This window comes from Trichomycterus rosablanca, chromosome 17 (genome assembly GCF_030014385.1).
Source record: "Trichomycterus rosablanca isolate fTriRos1 chromosome 17, fTriRos1.hap1, whole genome shotgun sequence".
Taxonomy (NCBI): Eukaryota; Metazoa; Chordata; class Actinopteri; order Siluriformes; family Trichomycteridae; genus Trichomycterus; species Trichomycterus rosablanca.
The window spans coordinates 28,275,043-28,293,450 of NC_086004.1; the positions used below are offsets into that span (position 1 = coordinate 28,275,043).

Sequence of the window (18,408 nt, forward strand, 5' to 3'; positions counted from 1 at the left end):
CCCTGTGTGTGTGTGTGTGTGTGTGTGTGCGTGCGTGCGTGCGTGCGTGCGTGCGTGCGTGTGTGCGTGTGCCCCGCGATGGACTGGCATCCCTTCCAGGGTGTTCCTGTGTGCCTTGCGCTCCAGCAAATGACCCTAATTGGATAAGCCGATAAGAAAATGAATGAATGAATGTAAACAGACCCGCGCTGATCACACGTGGATCGCTCGTGTTTTATTGCCGTCACGCGCCCGTCCGATCATCTCACCTGAACTTCTGTGACACTGAGGCTTTTCAGACGCTCGTGCAGGTTAAAGACTCAGAAATGAGAATGTTATGGGTTTATTAGGAGCTGCCGGGCTGATTTTTAGGAGATCACTGGAATAATGGTCTCATCAGAGGCTGAATGATGAATAGTGGCTCATAAAGAGTTATAAATTGCCAGCAGTGTTGGTGCTTCCATTATGGAAAGCTAATGTAAAAATTGGCTACAGTTTAGATATGATGGGCAGTTGATGAGAATTAGTCTTATTACGACGGCTGCTGTGTGAATTTCTAACAACCTTTTACTTTTTACTTATTATTCAGGTACAGACTGAACCGACATTGAAAAGCTCTTTAAGTTCTTTGTACATGTTAAACCAGCAGCTCAGAAACGGATTCAGCTCTGGTGCAACTTGTGAGAAACTGTTATGTCTATTTAAGAAGACACTTAAAGTGGACGCGTCATATAAAACTGGACGTCTTTTGCTTTTACATCTGCATTTGCATGTGTGGCATTTAGCAGACGCTTTTATCCAAAGTGACTTACAATTTCGACTGAATACAGATTGAGCAATTGAGGTTTAAGGGCCTTGCTCAGGGGTCCAACAGTGGCAAGTGCTCATGGTAGGGCTTGTACTGGCAACCTTCTAATTACTAGTCCAGGACCTTAACCACTGAGCTACCACTTTTATAAATTAAATTGGTTACATTATTAGTTAGTATTAGTTTCATATGGGCAAAAATATTTGGACACCTGACCAGCTTAAAATAGAATGACTATGTGATTCTCCTCTGAGAAGGCTTCTCACCACACTTTAAAATATGTTGGTAGGAATTTGTGCCCTATTTAGTCAAAACAGCATTTGTTTGGCTTAGTCAAAAAGCCACAGTTGATGTTCCGGTTCATTCCAAAGCTGTTGAGTGGTGCTGAGGTCAGGGGTCTGTGCAGGACACTGGAGTTTCTTTCATTTAAACTGTGCTTTAAATTCCTCACTCGCTGTTTTACTACATAGTTACGTAAAAGTCACTTTTACCACGTCATATCAAACAGTTCGTTTCATTGGAGGAGGTTTGAAAAGTTCAGCGGCAAACTGGGTCAGAGTTCAAGGTTCAAGGTTCAAGGTTCAAAGCTTTATTGTCATATGTACAGTAGGAAACGTGTTTCCCTGTACAATGAAATTCTTATTTTGCTGTCCACACATGATGTAACAAGGTACAAATAGGTAATAATAATATAAAGTCAAATTAAGAAATAAAAGTTATGTACATTGTGCAAGAAAGAGCAGATATATTGCAATCGGTTATGAATAAAAGTATGTACATTGTGCAAAAAAAAGAGCAGATATATTGCAATCAGACAGTATAGTTACATGTGCAAAATGTAAGACAGTAGTGTAAACATACATGTGCAGATGTATGTGGACCTGTAAACAGTCATATGTAAGACAGTAGTGTAAACATAAATGTATGTAGACCTGTAAACAGTCATATGTGTTATAGTGCAAGTATTGTGTGCAAGTGTGATAGTGTCAATGAATAATCAGCTCAGCTGTTTAAGAGTCTGATTGCTGTGGGAAAGAAAGAGATCTTTAGTCTTGTTGTCCTGCATTTCACACTTCTGTATCTCCGGCCTGAGGGTAGAAGTGTGAATAGTCCATGTTGGGGGTGGGTGGGGTCTTTGATGATGGACGCAGTTCTCCTGTGGACTCTGTGATGGTAGATGCTCTGGAGAGAGGGTTGTGCCGTCCTGGTGATTTTCGTTGCAGTCTTTATCACTCTCTCCAGGCGTTTGCGATCCTTCACAGTAGAACTGCCGTACCACACGGTGATGCAATTGGTCAGGATGGACTCAATGATGCAGCGGTAGAAGTTGCTGAGTATTTTGGGTGACATGCCAAATTTCCTCAGCCTCCTCAAGAAATACAGCCGCTGCTGAGCCCTCTTTAACACCTGTGTGGTGTTTAGTGTCCAAGTGAGGTCATCACTGATGTGGACCCCTAGGTATTTAAAACTGTTCACCCTCTCCACCTCAAGGTCCCGGATAAACAGTGGCTGATGAGGTCTCCTCTCCCTCCTCATGTCCACTATCATCTCCTTGGTCTTGTCTATGTTGAGTGTAAGGTTATTGTCCACACACCAGGTAACCAGACTGTTCACCTCACTCCTGTAGGCTGCCTCCTCTCCTCCAGTGATACGACCTATCACAGCAGTGTCGTCAGCAAACTTCAGGATGATGTTGTCGGAGTGGGAGGCGACACAGTCGTGGGTAAACAGGGTGTAGAGGATAGGGCTGAGGACACAGCCCTGCGGGGTACCAATATTGGTGATTATGCTGGTTGATGTCCTGTTTCCAATCCTAACAGACTGAGGCCTGCCAGTCAGGAAGTTTAAAAGCCAGTCACAGATGGTGGGGTGTAGTCCAAGAGATGACAGTTTATGTGTAAGTTTGTGAGGTATAACCGTGTTAAAGGCGGAGCTGTAGTCAATAAAGAGTATCCTGACATAGGAGTCTTTATGTTCCAGGTGTGAGAGAGAGACATGAAGGGTTGCGGCGATGGCATCCGAGGTAGACCTGTTGGCCCTGTATGCATATTGTAGGGGGTCTGTAGTGCCTGGTATATTGCTCTGAATGTGGGCCAGCACCACTCTCTCGAAGCACTTCATAATGATTGGGGAGAGGGACGATGGTGGTGGTCTTGTAACAGGTGGGAACTGTACATTGTCTGAGGGAAAGGTTGAAGATAGAAGTAAAAACATCAGCCAGCTCGTTAGCACATGCTCTGAGGGCCCGCCCAGGAATGTTGTCAGGTCCTGCAGCTTTGCGGGGGTTGATCCTCTTCAGGGCTTTGTGTACCTGGGCTGGTGAGACAACTGGTGTGGGGGAGGAGGGTTGCGTAATGGAGGTGTGTGTATTCTCTGTGGGGCTAGTGGGGGTCGACGTCTCAAAGCGGGTGTAGAATGCATTGAGGTCGTCTGGAAGGCTGTTTGAGGCGCTTATGGTGTTGTTGGGCCTGGACCTATAATCTGTAATCTGTTCCAGACATTGCCACATATGCCTGGGGTCAGTAGTGGAGTAAAATCCCTCTGTTTTCTCTCTATACTGTCTCTTGGCTGATCTTATGGCCTTCTTCAGTCTGTACTGTGCAACTTTGAGCTCAGTCTCATCACCAGATCTAAATGCAGTAGAGCGTGCTCGTAGCATTTGCAGTACCTCACCATTTATCCAGGGCTTCTGGTTAGGGAATTTCCTGACTTTTATGGTGGGCACAATGTTCTCAATGCAAGTGCCAATGTACCCGGTCACATACTCAGCATAGTTATCTATGTTCACAGAAGAGTCTTCCATAGTGGCTGCCTCTCTAAACACATCCCAGTCTGTTATGGCAAAACAGTCCTGTAGAGTGCTCTCAGCCTCTGATGTCCATAGCTGAACCTGTCTGCTAACAGGGTTTGATTGTTTGAGTCTTTGTCTATAGGCCGGGTATAGGAACAAAGAGATGTGATCTGATTCTCCAAATGGAGGGCGGGGTGCAGCCCTAAATCCACCACGTATGTTGCTGTAAACGTGGTCTAAGATGTTCTTGCCACGGGTGGGAATTTTCACATGCTGGTGGTATTCAGTTAATACAGTCCGTAGATTGCACTGGTTAAAATCACCCGCAACAATGAAAACAGCGTCAGGATGGTTAGTCTCCAGCGCGCTGATGACGTCATAGAGCTTACTTAGCGCCGCTGTGTAGTTAGCCCGCGGATGGATGTAAACAGCGACCAAAAACACGCTCATGAATTCCCTTGGTAAATAAAAGGGACGGCATTTCAGCAATAAAAACTCCAGATCTGGGGAACAGTGCTTATATACAGTCTGTACATCTTTACACCACGCGTTGTTAACATACACGCACACACCCCCTCCTGTTGTTTTACCGGAGGCTGCAGTCCGATCTCCACGGTGTAATGAATGAGTCTCGAGCTGAACGGCAGAGTCCGGGACGTTCTCTAGAAGCCAGGTTTCAGAGAAAATCAGAGCGCAGCATTCTCTTATTTCCCTCTGCGATGTAATTCTGGCTCTTAGTTCGTCCAACTTGTTCTCCAGAGACCGTACGTTGGCTAGCAAGAGGCTGGGTAGCGGTGGTCGGCTAGCGCGAGCCTTTAGCCTAGCATGGAGCCCGCCTCTCTTGCCTCGCTTACGTCGCCGCCTACGAAGCGCTTTCCTTGGGTCCGCGTACTCACTCGAGGCCGGAGCTTCTGGGCCTTCCTGGGTGTAGCGACGGTGGCTATGTGAGCGCACAATGAGTTGCAGCTCCGACGGAATATGACCAGTAAACTCAAAGTTATGTGCAGCGATATCCAATAATGCCTGTCTGCTGTATGTCCGTAATGCAAGGCATTTATGCACCACGTTCAAAATGAGAAAAATATACATACAAAAAGAAAAAAAAAGTCGAAAAAAGTTCAATCAGGTGAACTTAGAGCACCGGCGCAAGAGCAAAAAACGGGACGCCCAGCGTGGAAGGGAAGCGCAGCAGCAAGTTAAGCGGATCCGCCACACTCCATAGGAAACAACAGCACAGTCGGCAGAAAATCGTATTTGCCGCTTCTCATGTGAATGCGCCATTATATACGGTGCTGAGGTCAGGGCTCTGTGCTGGACACTGGAGTTTCTTTAATTTAAACTGAGCTTTTCTTCATGTCTAAATAGAGCTTGCTTTGTGCACAGGGGTACGTAAAGGGCCTTCCCTAAACTGTTGCTGCAAAGTTGGAAGCATAGAATTTTCTTTATATAACTGATTTATTACACCTGTTAGCAATCGTTGTGGCAGAAAAACATGAATTTAATTATTAGGAGTGTCCCAATACTTTCATCCATGTAGTGTATGATTAGTTCACCTTTCTTTGGCTGTTTTATTTTCTTACTGATTCAGACAAACTTGAACTTAACCGAATTTAAGCATTGGCTTCCCAGCTAGTTTAGTAACTCTTGTGCTGCGTCACTAGAGAGCACCCACACAGGGGAAAAAAGACAACAAGGGTCCAATCTGCAAGTGAATCGGCTGAAATCCTTCCAAAAATTGCTCATGTAAAAGGTGCCGAATCTAAACATCGTGTTAAGCAGGTCAGTGGTTATACGCTGGTGTTAGATTTGTGTGTGCAGGTTTTTATATAAATCTAGAGATTGAAATATGGAGGTAAATAAAATCAGACACTGTACTGAGCTGGAGCGAGGCAGGCTGGCTGACTCAGACGTGGAAATGTGAGTCACGCCGAGTGGAGGAAGCACTGGGGAAAACCCACCAGCAACAGGGGAGAGCATCAGGCTAATGAGAAAAATGCTAATGCTAAGTTGGGGATCCTGAAGTTGCTTTACCTGATGCATGATCAGAAGTAGGGATAAGAGGGGAACTCTTACAAACGTAAAAGGAAGTGACAGAAACTGTGGAGGGGGCGATACTAGGGTTTGATGTTTGTTCTGATTGTTGTAAAATATGAATTCCAGAAGATTGCTGAACACTGGCGTAAATTATTGATACGTTTTGTTTCTGTGATCTGTGTTTCTATTAAGTTACTGATAGGATCTTTGGAAGTCAGACGGGCGGCACGGTGGATAAGTGGGTCACCCCCACAGCAAGAAGCTCCTGGGTTGGATCCCCAGGTTGGTCGATCCAGGTCCTTTCTGTGTGGAGTTTGCAAATGAGGTGAATTGGAGACACTAAATTGTCCATGACTGTTTTCGATATGACCTTGTATAAACATGGAAGTCAGACCCCCGTGGACTTGTAACCCAGCGAATAAATTCAGGTAAACTGACATCAGGGGACCCACTTAACACCTCACTTCCACAAAGGAAGTAATATACTTAAGGCCCAACCTAATTCAAAGCCGTGAAAATCACACAACGAACCGTGAAACGAGTCGCTCCCCGTGTAATATACACTTTGCTGTGAAAACTTGTGTTTAGTGATTTAACGTTTTTCATTCGTGTAGCGTTCAAGTGCTTCACTGGTTAATTTGCACTCTAAGGCTTCCAGAAATCCTACAGCAATTCAGTTAGCAATCGGTTAGTCTAAATGTCCAAGATATCGAAGTGTAAAGCAGCTAAAGACACGACTCCCAAACCTCCCAATTCATTCTGTGGATGCAAAGGTGGGTCAAAACACGGACGAGTATTTTCATATTGGAGACGGAGCCTTTACATTCAGCTATTAAGGTAGCTGTGCTGTGTATTGGAGCTTCTATTTATTCATCATTTAAGTGAAACCCATATTCACGATTAGGTCAGTTCAGCAATGGAACATTAAAAAAGTAAATAAATAAAATACAGGCTGTGGGGACAGTGGTAGCCTAGTGGGTAGAACTGAGTTAGAGTCAAGAGTTTGAAAATCCCAGCTCTGTCATGCAGCCACTGTTGGGCCCTTGAGCAAGGCCCTTAACCCCCTCAGCTCCAGGGGTGCTGTACAATATCTGACCCTGCACTCTGACCTCAGCTCCCAAACAAGTTGGGATATACGGAGAAAAGCACTACATTGTACTGTACACGTGTTTATGTATAGATGACAAATAAAAACGTTCATTCATTCATAACACTAGAACTGAGGAAGCACTAAAGATGTAATGCTAGTTTTTACACCCGTTTTGGTCATTTTCAGTCGTTTTTTAGACACAGACTGAACCATTTTTTTAATGAATTGCCTCTATTAGGGTTCGCTGGAGTTTTTCCTCAACCTAACGTGTCATTACGGACGATTATTGTTCTGCAGGTTTCAGAAATAGACCTAATGCTCCGAAATCAGATCAGGTCCGACATCCACAGAGACTTTAGTACATATGAGAGTTTGTTGGCAGTCTGCCTTTAGCAAGCTTTGTGGTTATACAATTACTGACTGCAGCCTATCCGTTCCTTTGTACACATAGCCACTCCATTTATCAACTGGAAGGGACCCCCGGAGGAGCTCACTGACAGGATGTTCAGCACTGTAATTACACTAATATTGTAATAACATGGCAGTGTGTGTTGTTCTGGTGTGAGTGTATGAGGTGCAGCAGTGTTGTTGGGATTTTTACACACCCTAATCTCAACGCCAGGAGGAGAATAGCGCTTGAACCGAACATTTAAAGCCAACAGTTTACTGTGATTAGAAAGTGTCCACTGATAAAGGATCGGAGGAAGATTAACACACACTGTGCATGAATAAATAAAATAGCTCTCCCAACAACACTGCTGCACCTGATACCGCCCTACCAGAACATGTTAGCAGTCGTGCAGTCATGTTAGTGTCATTGCAGGGCTGAGAATGGTCCACCACCCAGATAACGTCTGGTCAGTGGGCGTCCTGTAGGGGACCTTTTTGATTGATGAATAGGGTACAGGGGGCGACAAAGGGTCTGTCTTAAAACCCAGTGCTCTCTCTACATTGATGCATTTTACATCATCCTACACTTCCGAGAAGAAGGCGTGTCTAAATAATCTGCCTTACGAGTTTGATGTCTTATCAGAATCCTCTCTAGAGAGTAGGCAGCAAGGCAAGACAAGACAAACCTGAGGTATGCAGAGCAAAGCATAACAGTCTGTAATTGTATACCCATAGATTTTATCTGTATAGTAGGTGTAGCTTTAAAAATAATCAATAAACATCTGCACCAGACAGATGTACCTATATAATAAAATGCTCGGTGTGCTTGGTGGGTGTTGATCTGAGGTTTACTTACAGACGCTCTAGTCCGGTGTACAGCTCCATGTCCACGTCCTTCAGGATCTGCAGCCCCGCCCAGTTGTCTACATGTCTGCACAGACACAGGAACACAAGAAAAAAGAGATCACACCAATACGTCTGGCACTAATTTATTCGACAGGGGACAGGTGTGTTTGTGCCCGTGTGCTGAATCGATGCTCTGCGCGCCTCTCCTGTAGAAGATCCCGGGGGTTTTAAATAATGTAGAAATAAAAGCCTCAGGAACACCTGTGAAATCTACACGGCACGGCGAGCAACAACTGCGACCTGAGGGAATGGGCGCTCGCCAACCGCGGAGTCACGTGACCGCACCAGCAATTAGAGCGAATCAATCTGTTTCCCAGACAAACTGTAAAGCTTTTAACTGGGAGGTTAAACGCGGAGAGCCGACGCTTTCGACATGTAACGAACGCTAATGAAAAAGTGACACCGCCTGCTTCTCTAGAGATTTCTGCATCAACACTTTGTGTAATGAACAAGCGCGTGCGGCGTCCCCAAGCCAAGCCCCGTTTTTTTCTAAATGAACGTAAATGAAGAGAACTGTTTCGTTCTGCAATTCCCATGCAATGTTTCCAGTGATGCTGACTGCCACAAAGGCCCCGAAGCATTACGGATTCACCCTCACGCTATTTATCAATTTATCTCCAAACGTAGCTTTGCTGATTTGCCAAAACGTTCAGTTTATACGTACTCATTTTTAAAACACCTCTTTGTTTTGTTTTTCTATTTCATTTATGCATTTTCTCCCATTTTCTCCCAATTTAGCGTGTAGTCAATTTGTCTTCCGATGCTGGGGGATCCCTGATTGCAGTCGAGGAGGGTATATTGCTGCTCACGCCTCCTCCTCCGACGGAACCCTTTTTCCACCCCTGCACTCTGCACAGGCGCCTCTCTGTCTGCTAATCAGGGTCCGTTTGAAGACCCCGCCCACATAGTCCGGCCATCCCGCCCTGCAGGCACTGCCAATTATGCCTGCTAGATGGCGCCCAGCCGACCGGTGGCAACGGCAACTTTCGGAGGAGTTCAGAATGTCAGCGCTGATGTGCTAGCGGAATACCCCGTTGCGCCACCTGGGCGGCCTCACCTCACTGTTATTATATGTTATTATTTCATTTCATTTTCATGTTTAACCATTGCTTTGTCCTGGTCAGGGTCACAGTGAGTAGCAATGCCATAACACACCCCAAACAGGATGCTAATCGCTAATCCATCGCAGCCAGTCATGTCTGTATCTAGACGCCCGACTGGTCGATAGTACCTCTGGGTAATTTATTTAAATAAATCAGAAGCACGAGGATAATTAGAATGCCTATCTGTCATATACACATATTTTCCACATTTTTTAGCATGTGGTCAGTGATGGTACTGCATTCTGGAGCAGACAGGATTGAGGGCCTTGCTCAAGGGCCCAACAGTGGCTACATATCAGAGCCTGGATTTGAACCAGCTTGCCCAAATCTCTACCCACTAGACTCTGGCACTGTCCTGATAGACCTGATGCGTGATCATTTAGATCTAACTAACACCAGAGCCGGGCAGCACGGTGGCTCGGTGGGCAGCACTGTCGCCTCACAGCAAGAAGGTCCTGGGTTCGATCCCCAGGCGGGGCGGTCCCGGTCCTTTCTGTGTGGAGTTTGCATGTTCTCCCGTGTCTGCGTGGGTTTCCTCCGGGAGCTCCGGTTTCCTCCCACAGTCCTAAAAACATGCAGTCAGGTTAATTGGAGACACTGAATTGCTCTATAGGTGAATGGGTGTGTGCGTGTGTGTGTGTGTGTCTGCCCTGCGATGGAATGGACCGTCGAGGGTGTTACTGTGTGCCTTGTGCCCATTAAAAAGCTGGGATAGGCTTTCAGAACACACCTCCCCGTGCGACCCTGATTGGATAAGCGGTTAAGAAAGTGAGTAAGTGAGTAACACCAGAGCCCCTGGGTTAATACTATTGATTAACTAGCTAACCAATACTAGATATATAAGTTCAATAAATTGTTCAGTGGGATTGATAAAGACAGTGTTGTGATGGAAGCTGATTCAGCAGAAATTTCACCCCTTAATGTTCACGTGTGAGTTGAATCCAGCATGTGTTACCCACAATGCCGGGGTTATGAGAAATCCTGTGCTTTTGCTGTTTGAAAAAGTATTCACTTTACTTTAATCATATTAAACCTCATTTTAATACTCGTTACCGGCTAACTATCATTTAATCAAGTCAAGTCAAAATTTTTATATATAATCCAGAACCCAGGACCAACAGACCAAAAACCCCTATTGAGCAAGCCGAGGGCAACAGTGGCAATGAAGAAACCTTGAGAGGAACCAGACTCAGCAGGGACCCATTTAATAATCAGCCGCTTTATTCTGGTCAGGGTCATGGCACCGGGAAACATTGGGCACAAAGCAGGAATACCCTGGACAGGGTGCAAATCCATCGCAGGGCTTCACCCATCCCACACCATTATTCAGACAAAGCCAATCATGCCTGTGTAGACGCTCAGTTGGCCGACAGTCGGATCTCTGCAGTAACAGACTGGCTTAATACACCAGAAAAAATAATTAGACAAAATTTGCATCCCTACGACAGACATAAACAAACATCTCAGGCAGCAGCGTACACCTTTCCCTCAGAGATACTGTTAGATATTCTGCTGACAAACCAACCCACATACTAGACGGAATTAAAAACTAAAAGCGCTCCCACACACCTGGGTGTATAACGGCGTGCCCATCCCCTCCCCGGCAGGGCCGCGAGCCCCTGAAAGCATGGCTCAGCGCAGTGGATGTGGCAGATTTAATGTTTCTGTTTACAGCTGGGGAGAGGGTGACACTTTACAAATGAGTTGCACTGCGGTTAATGTAATACGGGAGAGGCCGCTGTGCTTTACCGGCCCTCGCTTTCAGACAGCCTCCTTAGGCCTGTAATTTCCCCAAAGAGCCTTGATGGCGGCGGCTTTCTAATATGAGCTCGGCAGTACGCTAAGCTGCCCGCCCTAAAACCAAATTGCAGTCGATTGCCCGGCGCTTTTTAACGACGCGAGATCGGTGCGCGCGGCTCGTCCGAAAAGCTCTGAAGATCTGAGTCGGGGATAAAAAGCTTTTTCAATCATGATGCAGAGGGTAAACCGTGATAAACAGACAAATATTTCCTCAAAAATAAACCTGCCATGAGCTCAGCTCAGCGTGTGACCGCTCGTTTAGATGATGCAAAACATTAAAATGACTCTTGTGTGTCTGTCACCTCAACTGTACGGAGAACCCGTTCCACTGAAACTGACAGTAGCAAGTGAGAAAGCAACAGATAATGTTAAAAATAATGTTCTAATATCACGTGCAATTGATTTATTTGCAGCGATTAAGCAGTATAGACCAAATAGTGTGAAGGCCACAGAGAAGCACAGTGGTGCACCTCTGCAGAGGGCAAATACAGCCAGAGTAAAGTCTAATCCGAACGCTAATAAGCATTTTAGTAGTAGAGACGTCAAGTGTCTGCACAATGATGATATACTGTTCAAAATCTCCACCCTCAGTGTGTCATGATGAATTTGTGTAAATTGCACAACTATAATGAAACATACTGCCAGTAGAAGATAAACACTTAAATGACCACTTAAAGGAACACTGGAATGAAAAATGGAATGAAGCCTTTACATGTTGTGTTCTTACTTTAATCCTAGTTCACACTACACGATTTTTGCCCTGATTGTCGCTAGGCGACTGGTTGGCGCTAGATTTGCCGCCTCAGGAGCAACTTGGCATTCGCTCATCGATCGAAACTCGGCTCTCGATCGCTATGTGTGAACTACTCAACAACTCGATCCGAGCGGCTCGGTGTCCGAAGAGAGATATCTAGCATGTCAAATATCTGGATCTGAGTTGCCCGACTGGCAATGAGTGCTATGTCGAACAGCCAATGAGAACGCAAGATACGGTGTGAGGGGAAATGCAGAGGAGGAGTGTAAAAACGTGGGACAGGGGTGTAATATAGTTTATATCAGAATACATCAGCACACACACAAGTTTTACAATATTTCTGATCTTATCGTTCTCTACAAAACACCAACGCTGCATTGCAAAAAATATTTATTGCCCTCCAACTCACTATAGAACAATCCGTGCTGTTCACGTTGCCAAATCCACTCAGATTCATTTATTTTTCCTCTTTGAGTTTACGCTGCACATCAGCGCACAAACTTTGATCGCTCGCTACTTGTTGACGTGTATTTCTGGACGTGGTATCATTAAACCCCTCGTCATTTCTCACGTTTGTTTTCGTGACAAAACGTAGTTTGGGAGACCAGAGAAGCTCGCCTGCGATTCCAGTTGGTGATAGATGGCATAGTGTGTGACCCCCTATCGCCGATCAGTCGTGTAGTGTGAACTACACAGACTCCCGATTACAAGAACTTGGCATTAGATGCCAACAAAAGTAAGCCAGGGACAAAACAGCCATATAATAGATGATAAAATGTGTAGTACATTACAGGTCCATGTTGAATGTAATCATAATAATAATATAAATTCTGCTTGTGAATTAAATTAAATCCTCATAATCATATTATTGCTTAAGCAAGTGAGGCTGGAGTGGAAAGTACAGAGATGAGCAACATGTCGTAAGCAAAATAGTGAGCAGGTAGAGAACGGTTCAGACGAGCCTACACTCAAGCTTTAGAGGAAGTGCTGAAGCTGTGTACGTGACTAGAGCAGTATAAAGGGAGGCCAGGAGTTCTGTTCTCAGTTCTTCTGCTAATATACTGCTGTGAGAACCCACCATCATGCTAATAACCTTATTGATGACCTTAATGACTATATTTTTCACGACGAATGTCAGCAGCGTTTTCACTCGTTCTGTCCGTTAGTCTTTTTGTACATTTATTATGAAACGAACCTTCCTCAGAGTTTCCTTTCTAATGCATAAATACAGCAGCACAAGCAGGTCAAACCTGAGCATCATTTCAGCTGGATTCGTGGATGAAACCGGATCTGGTCCTCATCTGTTGCTGGCTTTACATTTTCACTGCATAAATACGACATGTTTCACCCGAGCCGAGAACAAAAAGCTAATGTGTTTGCTTAGCACATCACCAAGGTTACAGTGTTGTAGAGCACGACGCCCGGCCGTGCCGTGACTCAGACCGTTATACGTACAATCGGCTTTATCTACACGATCCGTCCATTCTATAATAAATCCAACAAAACAACTAAATCCTTTATTTTACTCTCACTGTCTATAACTGACAGGATCTGGACGCGTCACTGCTGTAATATCCTGTGTGTAACAGATAGATAGACAGACAGACTGACAGATATATAGACAGACAGACAAATAGACAGACAGACAGACAGATGGACAGACAGATAGATAGATAAATAGACAGACAGACAGATAGACAGACACAGACAGACAGATAGATAAATAGACAGACAGATAGACAGACAGACAGATAGATAGACAGACAGATAAATAGACAGACAGATAGATGGACAAACAGACAGATAGATAGATAGACAGATAGATAAATAGACAGACAGATAGATGGACAAACAGACAGATAGATAGATAGACAGACACAGATAGACAGACAGATGGACAAACAGACACAGACACAGACAGACATACAGACAGACATACAGACAGATAGATAGATAGATAGATAGATAGATAGATAGATAGATAGATAGATAGATAGACGGACAGACAGACAGATACAGACAGACAGATAGATGGACGGACAGACAGACAGACAGTTAGATAAATAGATAGATAGCTAGACAGACAGACAGACAGATTTTGAGTTCAATTTAGCGCCCCCGCCGTTGTGTCGCGTTACAGTCTGACTGTCTGACAGACAAAATACTTTCTCAGCGTGTCTGTTGAGCAGAAATGGTTAGGAAAGGCTGCTAGCTCACAGTAGTGGATGGATGAGGGGAGTAAATACGTTTCACAGAGGTAGAAGATTCCTATTTCAGAGATGCACTGGTCAGTAATTTATTGTTCCATATATACGCGCCGTCCAGTGGCACAGCTGGCAGACCCGCCAACGTCTGTCCTGACGGCCTGTCTGGGGGGTTTTCTCAGGTACTCTGGCATCATTCCACCATAAAAATGCAGAAGGTGGACTGGCTACTTAAATGACCCCTAGGTGTGAGCACACGGAGGTGCTGGACCAACAGCGTTCCTGATCAGGATAAAGCCGTTAGTGAAATGAAATGAATAAATGAATATTTCAGATGAAGTGGAGAATCTGGTCAAAGTTATGAAACTGCGTCCTAATCAATGTCACTGAAGCAGCCTGAAGAAGACAGGCCTGAGGAGGAAAGGATTAAAATGAGACGGAGCCGGGCTTGTTTACATTCCTTCTGTCTGTCTGAAGCCCCGGAGAGGCTCTTACTCCAACTCCCAATTACAAACACCTCTCCTGCTAAACGCTTAGTGACTGAAATTCTATTGTTTAGAGGAAAATGTGATTTGCTGCAGAACAAAGCCAGTGGGAGCGAATCCAGAGGAGGAGGGACTGGAGTGTCCTGCCAATCAAACCAACATAATTCTTCTTCTTCTCTTAATCATAATTTATGCAGAAATGAGGGGGGGCGGGGGGGGGAAGAGTGGCGCAGCGGGTAGGTCTGTCGCCTCACAGCAGGAAGGGCCTGGGTTTGATTCCCTGGCTAGGAGGCTAGGGTCCTTTCAGTGTGGAGTTTGCATGTTCTCCTTGTGTCTGTGTGGGTTTCCTACACAAGTGAAAAGACATGCAGTCAGGATAATTAGAGTAAATTGCCCTTTGTGTGTGTGTGTTTGCCCTGTGATGAACTGGTGACTAGTCTGGGGTGTTTCCTGCCCTTGCACGATAAATCAGACCCACAGCGACCATGACCAGGATAAAGCGGTGGTAAAAAAAAAGCTGTCTATAATGCTGGCCCACCATTTACGTTTTCAGCATTTAGCGGACGATTTTATCCAAAGCGGCTTCCAATACTGTGACAGTGTACTGTCTAAGGGTTAAGGGCCTTGCTCAGGGGCCCAACAGTGGCAACCTGGCAGTGACCATTCAATAACTAGGCCAGTATTTTAACCGCTACAGCCTGGCTGTGTCTGGGGGATGGCACTGGACTGGCACCCTGCGATTGATTGGCACCCTGTCCAGGGTGTGTTCATGCCTTGCGCCCATCGATTTTGGATGCAACCGGACCCACCATGGCCCTGACCAGAATAAAGCACGTGATGACAGTGAACTAAAATGAAATGAAATAAAAATTCTTGATGAAATAACTACTCGTGTAGTTATAATAAACTGTTCCTCTAGAGAAATGAAGCACGTGGATCCTGCTCAGCTTTATGTAACATAAACTGTGAAGCTAAAACCTGTAAGGACTGTAAACAAAGCACAGGTGCCCTGGGTGCCCGGGATGGATTTAAAATGCAGCGTGTTGCTCGTAGCCAGAAACGGAAGGTCGTCTGCAGTTGGCTTCGTTCCCGGCGTGCTGGAGTGTTTGTGGTGAATAATTTCATTTCTGTCTGTACGGTAGATCTGAGCTCCAGATATTTTCAGTGTGTGTTCGGTTTCTTCACCCTGACGCTGCTTTCAGAGAGGAATTACAGACGGCGAATAAGAAAACGGGAACCGACCAAAACCTGCTTACTGAGCACGATCGGCTGAGATACCGACATTTACATTCACTGCATTTAGCAAACGCTTATAACTGTGGCTGACATAATGCAACCGACCCCTAAGGGGCCCAACAGTGCCAACTTGGCAGCCATGAAGCCGCTAACCATCTAACCATCTTGAGTAGGATCTAATCTCTGACCTACATTTTAAGCTACAGTGCATGTCAGCATGAATATTTGTACATCCTTGATAAAGAAAGATCATTTTTAATGCATTTTTCCCTGCAGGGCTGCACTTATGCCCCTCGACACGTGCGCAGTAGGCGGACGCTTCTTTTCATTTGCACAAGACTGGTTCATGTGGAGATGCGTATCGCGCACAGAGAGTCACGCAACGACCTTCATTATCCTTGGTCTCTTTTCAGGCGCCATCGACCAGCCAGTAGAGGAAGGGTAGTGGAAGGGCAGATGTAGCCTCACGATTAAGGTACCGGACAAGTAATCGAAAGGTCGCTGGGTCAAGCCCCTCGGGTGCCAGGTTGCCACTGTTGGCCCCTTGAGCAAGGCCCTTAGCCCTCAATTGCTTAGTAACAGTACTGTAAGTCGTTTTGAATAAAAGCATCTGCTAAATGCTGAAAATGTAAATGTCATTACAGCAGTTATGAGGAATCCTCTCTGACATTCCCAGCTTTTGGACGAGCTGATCATTGTCCATACAAGAACCCGGCCTGCCAGTAGCAGAGCTGAGATTCAAACTCACAAATATTTGATCGCTTCACCACCTAATCGCCTCTATCATGAAATCATTTCTGTGAAGAATCGAGAAGAAGGAATCTAGGAGGACCAGAAGCTCTCCACACTGTCCAGGCTCCTATATAATTCATTAGTGATCATTGTTAAACCATGACATTAACATTAAATATAACTACTGTAGGTCTGAGCGGCGGTGGACCAGCGGAACAGCCTGCTACACCAAACGAGTGTCCTTCTACCCCTCATGATGGATGGACAGGCAAATTAGGCCACATAAAAAAAGAAGTCATGGGTGACCTTTTAAGTGTTCTTCAGGATTTCTTTATTTTATAACAGGGCCACCAATAATTCTGACAGATTTGTTGTTTTTTTGTGTGTTTTAAATTGTATTTACAAACTTCATTTCCAGAAAGGTTGGGACGCTGGTAAAATGATGAATATACGGTATATGGTGAATCATGAAGAGACGAATCAGACAACAGTGACCGTGGACTGCTGAGCAGCTGAAGTCTCTTATCGAGCAAGAATGGGCAAAAATATATAAAATACAGACTTAAGAACTGCTAGACAAACTGCACACACATCTCTTAGGTCTGTATTTTGTGTTTGTCTTAATTTTAAGGTTTTTCTTAGTTAGTTAGTCTTTCCTTTGTTCTTTACCACCCTTCTCTTGTATTGCTGTAACAAGTTAATGTCCCTAAGGGGATAAATAAAATCTTATCTTATCCTGTCTTAAAAATTCCACAATTCAAGCACAAATCAGTTCCCAAAGGTGATTTAAGACAGAAGTAAATATGCTTCCATCCCAGCTCTTTTAAAGATGTTGGAGGCATTAAATGAAAACAATTGTTTCAATTTACAAAATACAATCAAGCTGGTCAGTGAAAATGTTAAAAGTCTTTTCTTTCAGCGCAGCGGGATATTCCGCTAGCACACCAGCACCAAGATTCTGAACTCCTCGGTTCGAAACTCGGCTGTGCGCCATCTGGCGGGCATAATTGCCAGTGCCTGCAGCAGATACTAATTGGCCACCATATCTGCAGGGTGGGGGCCGGACTATGTGTGGGTGGGTGGGATCTTCATACGCTGTGTAAGGACCCTGATTGGCGGAAGAGACGCCTGTGCAGAATGCAGGGGCGGGAAGAGGAGGGCTGTACACGTGTCGGAAGAGGCGTGTACAGTGACGTGCTCTCCTCGGATGCAATCTGGTATCTCTCAGCAGCGGAAGACAAAAATTGAGTGTGCTAAATCAGGAGGAAAATGGGGAAAAAAAGCATTAAAAAACAAGTCTTTTCTTTCAACAGTTAAATAAAGACATAAAAAAGATATAAAAACAGATAAAGATAAAAATAAAGATATAAGAAAAAATAAACAAACCACAGGTTCTAGTTTCTGTGTAACGTAGGCGGAGAGAATACACAAGGAGACTCACTACCAAACTTGATCTGGTCCCAGGTGCACAATACTGGACGGAATCAAACAAGAAGAGAGACTAAAAAAAGGATTTAAATACAGTATATCACAGGGGAGAACATGGAATGGAAAGGGGAATATGCACAAAAGAGACTGTAGGAGGAAAAACTTCCTGTCGTAAAATGGACCAAACAAAGGAAGTCAACCTGCAGGTTTGTTTTTTTAATACAGTTGACCCTTGACTTATGAATTTAATCGGTTCCGAAGGGCTGTTCTTAAGTCAAAATGTTCGTAAGTTAAACCTATTTTTTCCATAAGAAATAATGTAAACAGAATGCCAGACCTCCCAACCCCCCCTTAACCTAACCTCTCTAATGTCTTAAAAGGTCTTTTTTGTTATAAATACAAGTATATTTTCCCTTAAATCTTAAATTATAAAATAGACATTCCTGTAATAAACAATAATAAACAACAATACACAGTAGTACTGTACTGTACATAAAACACACATCACATCTCAGTACAGTACGTGTGCTACCAGAAACAATAACTCTCATATTTCTCTATTATTTCCTTCTTTATTTCAGTAGTGTTGTATTTTGTAGGTGTAATTGCACGAAAGAAAGAATACTTTACTGAGCTGACCTTCTTCTCTCTCACTCTCTCACACACAA

The 18,408-nt window shown here is 44.6% G+C and overlaps 1 protein-coding gene across 1 annotated transcript in view; it reads right to left on the bottom strand.

Annotated features, from left to right (window-relative positions):
- Nucleotides 1–18,408, bottom strand: part of ntrk3b (neurotrophic tyrosine kinase, receptor, type 3b) — a 177,884-nt gene that overhangs the window by 124,294 nt on the left and 35,182 nt on the right. The window contains exon 2 of the mRNA XM_063012388.1: nucleotides 7,949–8,023. Coding sequence (XP_062868458.1) covers nucleotides 7,949–8,023 — 75 coding nt within the window. The remainder of the gene's footprint in view (nucleotides 1–7,948; nucleotides 8,024–18,408) is intronic.